Genomic DNA, 9798 nt, shown 5'->3' with positions numbered 1-9798 from the left:
GGTCATCATTGGCTAAACAACACTTTATGGCAACCACAATATAAATATGAGTTCTTCCTTCCTTTCTTTATTTAGCTAGTTTCTTGGAGATGTTTAGTTTATGTTTCCTCAAGGCTCAAGGCTCATGACTTGTGGTTCCATTCTGCACTTGTCCCTTGTGTCTTCCGATAGTTTGTGGACTGTGATCGTTTTTCCTCAACGATGAGTGACTGCTATCTGACTCTTTTCAGTTTATGGAAGGTCTTTCTATTATATATTGGAGTACAGCTCTCACTAGAACAGACCATTCTGTGCATTCTTCACAGTCTCTTCTTAACAATTGCTGATATCAATGTTACATTCTGATAAGTGGTACACACTCAGACAGTAGAGATTGTGAGAAAGAGATCTGGAAAAGGAGAGATTGCAGGAGATAGATGACCATGGAGGCAAAGTGATTATATGGCATATTCTCCCTCCCTGACATCTTTTTGTGTGTATCTGCACCACATGGACTGTAGTGCTACCAGAAGGCAGCTCAACTGCTCAAGAGCAATTAGGGCTGGGTAATAAATCAGCCCCCATTGCTCAGCCAGCAGTCCCCACATCCTGTTAATGAATTAATATAGATGTATTTTTAGCCATTCTTGTTTACTGCAGTGTCTGAAGCTCAATGATTACCATTTACTCACATTCTTGTCCTTTTTTGTCGGAAAAAGATGGAGCCTCTGTCAATACTTGAGCTCTGAAAGGAAACTAGCTAAATATAGTACATACGCTCTGCATTTTGTAATACAGGGTGTTATAGTACTGTTGACCCATCTAAATTGCAGATAAAATTTTCTACAATTTAAAGAGTTTTACATTGATCATCTATGTGCACTGTGGTGATCAAAATCCATTCAAATATAAGTAGCTGCATTTATCGACTGTAAAATAATACATGCGTTTAAAACTACAAACTGCTCTGAAATATACCTTGCTGGGAATGTCACTTTGTACAGATAAGGTATTATGATGGCTATCTGTCTGCAATACAGTTGGCTTTCAAGTATGTAATGATGATAATCAGCAATGACATTATGCAAGTAATGCCTAGCCAGCAAAGCCTATTAGGCTTTTGTCATTACTCAAAACAAATATTCATCCAGTTTAACAAGTGCAGCCTTAGCTCCAAACAATGGCAATTCAGAGCATCTTTGACATGAGCACCAATATAGTGTTCCGCTAATTGAAATGCTTTAATGTTTGTTTCATTTATTCACCTTAATGGAATTTAAGTATTTAATAGTAAGACTTTCCTTTTGGCAACCTATTCTGAGGAATGATTGCTGGATCAGTTTATGTGGGCTGACAGAAAACAAAATATGAACTTCAGGTTTCCATCGGTTGGAACCTTTTATTTCCTTGATTGGGATATAAGTTTGGGGCATATCTATTTTATACAGCCGAGGAAAATAAAGTTCAAAATAATTTACGATTTTGCATTGGTCTGCTTCATGGGTCCAAATTTTGTTCTCAGTGGTAAATAAACATTAGACTGGCCATTCAATGAAGTGGTGTTACCCACAGGCTGCTCCGGCTCGCTATTTGTTTTCTTCATTTAAGACGCTCCTTTAAAATATATCTTTTTCTCATTTAACTTTGAAAAACCTTACTAATACCACCTTATGTGGTTCAGTCAATTTTATTTGGTAACATTTTCATCAAATGTGTGAGACATTTAATTCTACAATTGCCAGTTGACATTGTCATATTGCATTACATTAGTTACATTTTGATCACATCGCTAAGGGTTGAATTAGCACCCCAAGGTAATTGTTGTGCTGGTATTCTTGTGAATTGTCCTGATGTGTGACAGACAAATAGCTTCTACAAAATACGTTTCATTTTCAGCAAGAATTAGATCAATTTGAATCAGGTTTTAGCAATTGACAAGGTGATGAAGCCTCCTTTATATGTGGTGTGTAAATCAAACAGGTACGTTTTTTCAGATGTACCCTTCATTAACCCTAATAATGTATTTTTAATTCATTTTGTATGAAGCTTCTTGATCTTTCTGCAACACAAATTAAAGAATTATATCAAATGAACTCAGTCTTTCTTGTAAGAGATAGGTATGATTCGAACTGGATGTGGGATTTAAAGGACAGATTTATGTTATGTTTCCATCTTTATCTAATCTATAATAAAAAGCCACCTCGAGTATTTTTTGAGCATAAAGTTGAAATAGTCAGGATTGAGATTGGTAGACTTTTTTTAATCCAGGAAGGGCAGCACAAGTTTAGGGTACCTGGTGATTAAAGTTAAGGTTCAGCTAAACAATATCTGAATTTCTCAGGAGCAGACCATTCAATATGATTATTGATGTTTACTACGATTCCATTTAATTTCATTAGGTTCGTTTCCATGGTTTCATTTTCCAACAAGAATCTATCCAATCCAAATGTGAAAGTCTTCATTGTATCAGGATTGGTGGGATTTTTCAAGGAGAGGACGACAGATTTCGGTGGTGAGAATGAGTTTTATTTTGCTTTCACCCCTGAATGGCCTGGCTCCAATGTAAAAGGATCCATGTCCCTATGAAAAGGGGTGCTATTATCCCCTTTAGCGTTGCCTTAACTTTCGCCGATGAATGAAATGGAAGGTTTGCCATTTCTGTTTCCGTCTCTGGCACAACACTAGCTTCTAAAGCCTGTTGCAGATTAAGCCAGTGCACTGACAGCACACACACACAACATACACAGGGAGACAGATTAGTCCCCTTGTCAGATCAACTCCACACAACCTGCCCCTTGTCCTAACATGGCAGACCACGGCCGACCAGCACCAGGTAAGTGTCCCTTCTACATTCATTGTCAAAGCCCCAATAACAATAAGGATAGTTAGTAATGGGCGGTGGGGCGTTGAGATTGTGATAAACATTCGGGAAAACGAACAACTTGAATTGTTGTTTGCAGAGATTAATCAACGCTGAGTCAAAACTAATTAAGGGAGGCTAATAGATTGAGTAGAAACCTTTTAAATTTCTCAACGAAATTCTGCGTCTTTAGTATAGATCAGATTGTAAAATGAATAGACTTAAATATCATAAATATCGTAGGCGATTCCCTGATTTCGGGGTCTTCTGACGATCTGACCGCCCGAATGGCAGTAATCCGTTTCTGGTATTTCCGTTAGCATTACACTAAACACCAAACTGACTCCAGTAAAATACAGTACTTGCAATTAATCGGTTGACTGCCAGGAGTTTAGAGCAAGGTGAACAATATGCTGAGTTTACAGCTGAAGCGCCCTACTTTTCAGTGACGGACTTGCAAACTTCATATTGAATTCTCGAGTCGATTTATTAGCTCAGTGAATGAGTTACTTGATTTTCATAATGTGGGGAGGTGAGGGATGGAGGCAGTCTACGTATAGATCTATGTGATCAATCCATGTATAGGCGATATGGAGCCTAACCATCAGACAGACAGAGAGAGAGAGAGAGAATTAGCTTGAATGTAATCACTCACTCCATAAGGTTAGGATGAATAGGGGGAATAGGACCTCCTTGAAATGCTAGAGTTGATATAAGGAATAAAGCTGTATGCTTTAGATTGCATGAATACACTAGTCTGGATTAGTGGTGCTGGAAGAGCACAGCAGTTCAGGCAGCATCCAAGAAGCAGCGAAATCGACGTTTCGGGCAAAAGCCCTTCATCGCTTAATACACTAGTCACCTGGCCAAACCAGTCAAAAGTGAGCCCCCAAGGAATGTGGAGAGATATCTGAAAATAGGCACTCTTATCTTCTCCCTTTTGGATTTACATGAAAAATGAATTAACTGAATATGTTAAAATTGAAAGCAGTGAAAGTGAATGCAAGAATCATTCTGAGGTGTGTTCAGATCAGATGTTGACCTGTTAGTAACAGAATTGACTGTACAAACTGGTGACGGAATTGTAATATAAGTGATGTTGCATGTCAGAAATGGTTTGATTAGTACTATTGTCTCCTTTGAGTCTAGGGACAGTTTAAACTGTGCTTTAGAGAGGTGAGCAGATCAGCCAGGCCAGTATTCCAGCATAGTGTGTAAGGAGTATGACACTATTAGAAATACTGCTCTTAACATCAGACATTAGACCAAACACGTTGGGCACACATAATTGATCCCTTAGCACCATGTGAAGATGAACAGTTGTATCTTTGGCTGATATTCATCCCTCAAGCAACAACTAGAGCAGACGAGCTGTTCATTAACCTAATTACTGGCTGTGGGATCTCATTTTTCCTACATTTGGGATATTAGGCTTCAGAAGATAGCATGGGCTGGATTCAGAGCTTAGTTGTGAGCAAAGCCATAGTATAAGGGATAGGTGCACAGTGTCATGGCACTGCAGTTGTGCTATATAGCCTTCATTGCTGCCATTGCTGAAATATAAACACTGATTGACATTTTGCAGATGCACCTTTGAGCCAGTTTCCTGATGTCAACAATGGAATGTGAAGTCTGGCATTTCAAATAGAAGCAAGGAGCTGTATAAGGACTTTAAGTAAACCGAACATGACAATTCGCAAATTTAGCTACTGTTGCAAATGAATCAGTATTAAGCATTTGTGTTGTTTAAAAAAAGAAAATCTACCAAACTGACAGATACTCTTCAATCCCTTTTAGTAGCAGAGAGAAGGAGACTTCATTCTTTTCAAGGTGAACTGGAGCCTGAACCAGGACACAGAGGTGAAGCAAGCACTAACCCCGTGTACCATCTACTGCCTTCATCCTGACCCTGTCTCCATTTAGAGTGTTTCAATGTTTCACTTTGTTTATGATTCACTTAGTTTGCACTGTTAGGTGTGATTATGTCATCCTTTTAGTTCCCTTGCCTGGTCAAATTTATTGCAATGTAATTCTCATCTAGTTAACAAAGACCTTATATCCTGATGTTGTTTAGATTTCTTATTTGGCTTTTTTAAACTGTTTTGAACTGCTTACAATGTTTTGATCCATGCAAAACTTATATAGACTTGATAATGAGGGACATTACACACTATTGTGCTTTCATAAAATGCATGTGGTAAAGGACAAGACTATAAAAAGATCTTTGTAATCCCTCAGCAAGCAGATAGCCTTGTAATCCTTTCACATTGCCTGCTCCAAGACTGCAGCAACAACACCATCGCAGAAGGCTGGAAATTCCTGTCTCTCCTCTCTAATGCCATTGTTTTCCAATATAGCTTATAGCTGAGCTACATGGCGCAGGAATGTCTCTGCCTTGATCCTCAATCTGTCCTGAGTAAGCTCATTTCCGTAGGAGTGCTAGTAGGAACCATTCACCACTCTAGGTTTGGGGAAATAAGTTTGAGCAGGTTTCACCCTCATGCTGAAAACAGAAGTTGAAATTGCTGGAGAAACTCAGCAAACCTGACACCCGGGTGGGAACAAGAGTTAGCTTTTCAAGTCCAGTGACCCTTCTTCAGAGTGTTCTGGAGAAGGGTTTCTGAACTATAAATGGTAATTCTGTTTTCTCTCCACAGATACCTGATGAGTGTCTCCAGCAATTTATGTTTATGTTCGTTTAGCATCTGTAGTTCTTTAATTTTTTTTAATTCTCTCTCGTGATCCCTGTTATATGCAGGCATCCAGGCATGCTTGAGAATGTAAAACATGACTAGGTTCGTCAAGATTTCCTTTGCAATTGGGTAATCTAATAGTTGCTTTCTGTTAGCCATATCCATAATTAATGGTGGTCAGGAGGAAACTCCACAACAGAGAAACCATATTACCATCAATAAACTAACACCATTGGATGGGGGAAAGATGAAGGCAGTGATAATAGCAAGGAAACGAGGACATTTAAAAACACGAGTTATGAGAAAATGTTTCTTAGGTTGTATATGTCCTATATTGAAGAGTGACTGAGATACTTGAAATAATCAACTACTGTTTATGTGGAAAATATTTTAATTAAATAATGCAGGCTGTCATGCTGTGTATTACAGTTGGTATGATTGGATTGATATTCATTTGGGGCAGTTGAAGCTGGCATAGTGAAGCGTCTGTATATCACATCAAGTTTTGAAGTAAGGAAATTTGTGGCACAGTATTGACAAAATAACATTTCTTATTGGGAGAAAAAGAAAATGATTTACATTTACATCATGCTTTTTGTAATCAATAGAAATGTCAAGTCACTTTACAGTGAATCAAATGGTTTAGAAGCGCTGTCACTCTTATGAGCACCAGGGCTATTTGATATATCTGGAAACATCTTTGTCCTTTCATTAGATGCACCAGGTGTAGGTAAGTGTTCTGCATTCTCAGGATTATGAGCCATGACCAGTGACAGAACTAATGAATCTTTGATGTTGATGAGGGAGGGCTAGAACCTTAAGGGCCAAGTGCTTTGCAGGTAGATGATCCTTCTGGAATAAGAATTATTTTTCATTAAAGCACGCATGTGGAAGACAATATTCTTTCCTCCCGTCATATTGATGATTGTTCAGTAAAGTTAAAATCAACAAGCAACTGAAGAGGAAAGATGATAAGCAAACCACCATCACAGTATTGTCACATAGAAATGTGGCAATGTATTTTTCCACAGCAAATCCCTGCAAATACGAGTGTGGTGATAGATCAGAGAATTTTTGTGGCAATGATTGTGGAATAAATATTGGCCATTTTTACCTGTATGAAGTAGTGACAGGGAATCTGGCAGATGAGGTCTGAGATTCAAAGGTAGTGTCTCTGATGGTGCTGCTCTGGACAGACAGCCATTAAATCACAAAGACATAAGGGCAGAAGTAGGCCATTCAGCCCAACAAGTTAGCTCTGTCATTCAATGAGATCATGGCTGATCTGATGACCCTCAACTCCACTTTCCTGTCTTTCCCTATAACCCTCGATTCCCTTACTAGTTTAAAATCTGACTGTCTCAAACTTGAATATGCTTCACAACGCAGCGTTGACAGTTCTCTGCAGTGAAGAATTCCATAGGCTGACCATCTGAGAGAAGTAATCCCTTCTCATCTTTGTTTTAAATGGGCAACCCCTTACTCTGAAATGATGCCTTCTAGTTCTAGATTGTCTCAGAATGTGAAGCATGGACTTTGTGCTTACGTCCTGAACTGAGACTAGAACCTTGTAACTCAGAGGTGGGAGTGCTAGCAATTGGATAGTATAGCAGGTATATGTACTTGCTTTTTTTCATGTAGTTTTATGGGATCTTTAATATCCATCTGTGATGCTGGAGAAGATCTTCAGTTAACACTTTTGGTAAAAGATGGCTTTTCAGCCTTGAAATGTTACCGGTGTACTGTATTAAAGTGAAACTGAAATGCTTAATCTTCTGGCTCAGATAGAGAAGAATAATGCCAAGACAGAAGTTGCTTTACATGGGGGATAATTATAGAAAAGTTCTTCTGACACAAAAGTTATTAAAGAAACAGAATTCCAAAGATCTTTAAAACATCAATTAGTTGTTTGAAAAGATAATTATTAAATACATTGAATTGATGAAGATACAGTGGTTAGTCTTTGTAGTGGAGAATGCAGAAAGAAACTCAGACATATACCTGATCTAGAACATTCTCAGATTTTATGTAACCTACTTTGTATTCTTAATGGAAGAATTGACCTACTTTTAAAAATAGTTTCTTTTTAAATCTCTCTGATCTTGAGTAGCTTAGCCCATACAAAATATTTGATCTGATAAAGTGTGTGAGGTGTAACGTGGTTGATAGAGAACAAGCTATTACACTTTCTGTCTATGTAACAAATTGTTTCTCCCAAAAAAAATGGTGCAAGTGCAATGTTTTTTAAAAAGAGGTATTTGTACTTTCTTACTAGCAGGTACACCAATAATCCTCTCGCACCATGCATATCCAGAACCCAGAAAGGCAACAGCAAGGGCTAGAACAAAAGAGTTTGAGAAATATCTTACAGTTCCACGCTGTTCCCCACGGGCAAATTTCAGCTTGGCCAGTGATACTTCAGACAGTGCGACCTCGGCCTCACACAGTAAGGAGGAGTTGGAAAGCTCACTGGTAAGTGATTGCATGTGTGAATCTGACTAAAACAATGGCTTGCGACCAGGCTTTGTGCTTGGTGACCCTCACTGGAAGATTGCATCCTTTTGACTCAATAGTTAGTGGGGCTGAGCATCACATGGAACACGTAAACCAGAATGCCTTTTGTGGTTGGCTCCTTGTATATTTGGGTGCTTTACCATTTTGCTTGTTTTTGCACCACAAACACAACTAACAAAAAGCACATCAGTTACTTTGCACTGGTGCTGGAAACAACTGGAGAGTATTTGCTTTGCCAAAGATGAATAGTGAACCTTTCTGTGCCAACAACCTTTAAATTTTTTTTAACAAATGTTTTTGAACCTGACTCATGGATATTGTGATTCCTCTTGGCCATCCATTGGATATCTCAGCACAGCATTTGCTTTAATAATTTCAGGTCAAGCTAGTCACAACTCTATATATTGTTCATTCAGTTCCTTTCAAGCATTTGATATTGACTGTTAATCAATTTTAAATTGAACAATCAACCCTTTTGTGGAGAATACCATAAAAACATTTGGACTATACCTGTGGTGCAATGTGGTTGCAGTAATTAATTCGATGGAGTATAAAAAAGATACAATTGTCTTTCCAGTCTGCTTTGTTATATTTCCCATACTTAGTTCACTAACATTGCTTGCAGCAGAACTATTTGGGTTCTAATGAATGGCCAACACATTACAAACCATTTTTCATCTTGCCAATGCCCAATTTCATCATCTTGTCTCAAAGAAAATCTGCTTATGGATTGTAACCAAAAGATTAGATGTTTCTGATCTAAAAGTTCACCAGGTTATAGAGTTGTTACCGGTATTCTGGTTACTGAAACATAGTTTTGGAAAAATATTGCTTGTGAAGTAAAGTGCAACAGAAATAAGACTGTAGTCTGCCATGATGTTGGTTTGCTTAGATTTTGTAACATATAACATTGTAACAATCATAAAAATGGGATGTGCTACTTTAGATAACTCAATATATTTTGTCCTTTCCTTTTTTTTTGCCTTTCCTTAGGTCATTAACAACTTTGAAGAGAATGAAGAGGGAGACACTAAGAAAGGCTTGTATTTCAGTGATGGCAAAAGGAAGATAGACTACGTTTTAGTTTATCAAAACAGAAAGGTTGCTTCTCAGTCCACCACTCAGAGTTCTGGAGCCATTGTCCCAAATGGCACTGCAACAAACCCTCACAGAAGTAAAGCTCACAAACAACTACCAGGGCGTCAGCAAGAAGTTGTGCTGGATGTTGGAAATCCTCATGAACCTGTGGAAGAGGAAGGGGGAGCTCGCAGAGAGGAGTTTGAGAAGAATCTCATGGAGAATGGACTTGAGATTGAGAAAGACAAGGAGGTGAGAGAACAGACTGTCTTAAAAATCTACAATTTATCACCTCTTAACTTTAGGAAGTTGTGAGATATCGCTCAGTATTCTGTGGTAATTTTGCAAAGAAAAATGTTGGAATAAATTTTAAAAACTTTCAAATAATTATATAATGGTAAGGCTTCACTGAAACAAACACACAAAGTATTGTAGACACCCAGCAGGTCTGACATCATTGTGGAGAAAGAAACAGAGGTAATGTTTCAAGACCAATATCTACGACCGAATGGCTTCTTCAGAGTGTTGGTTTCTTTCTCTACAGATGCTGTCAGACCTGCAGAGTTTCTCTATCATTTTGTGGTCCTTTAAGATTTCCAGCATCTGGTGTATTTTGCTTTTATTTGATCGCTTTACTGAACAAGTTATTGGTCACCTGCTCAAAAATCTTTGCTT

General features: G+C 38.2%; 1 protein-coding gene across 1 annotated transcript in view; it reads left to right on the top strand.

Moving 5' to 3' along the window:
• The first annotated feature begins 2784 nt into the window (after positions 1–2784).
• Positions 2785–9798, top strand: part of ano2b (anoctamin 2b) — a 121636-nt gene continuing 114622 nt past the window's right edge. The window contains exons 1-3 of the mRNA XM_060842573.1: positions 2785–2812; positions 7811–8004; positions 9040–9375. Of these exons, the coding sequence (XP_060698556.1) occupies positions 2785–2812; positions 7811–8004; positions 9040–9375 (558 nt within the window). The remainder of the gene's footprint in view (positions 2813–7810; positions 8005–9039; positions 9376–9798) is intronic.

The sequence above is a fragment of the Hemiscyllium ocellatum genome, chromosome 23 (assembly GCF_020745735.1).
Source record: "Hemiscyllium ocellatum isolate sHemOce1 chromosome 23, sHemOce1.pat.X.cur, whole genome shotgun sequence".
Lineage (NCBI taxonomy): Eukaryota > Metazoa > Chordata > Chondrichthyes > Orectolobiformes > Hemiscylliidae > Hemiscyllium > Hemiscyllium ocellatum.
The sequence above is the reverse complement of the archived record's forward strand: the minus strand, read 5'-3'. Positions and strand labels throughout refer to the sequence as shown.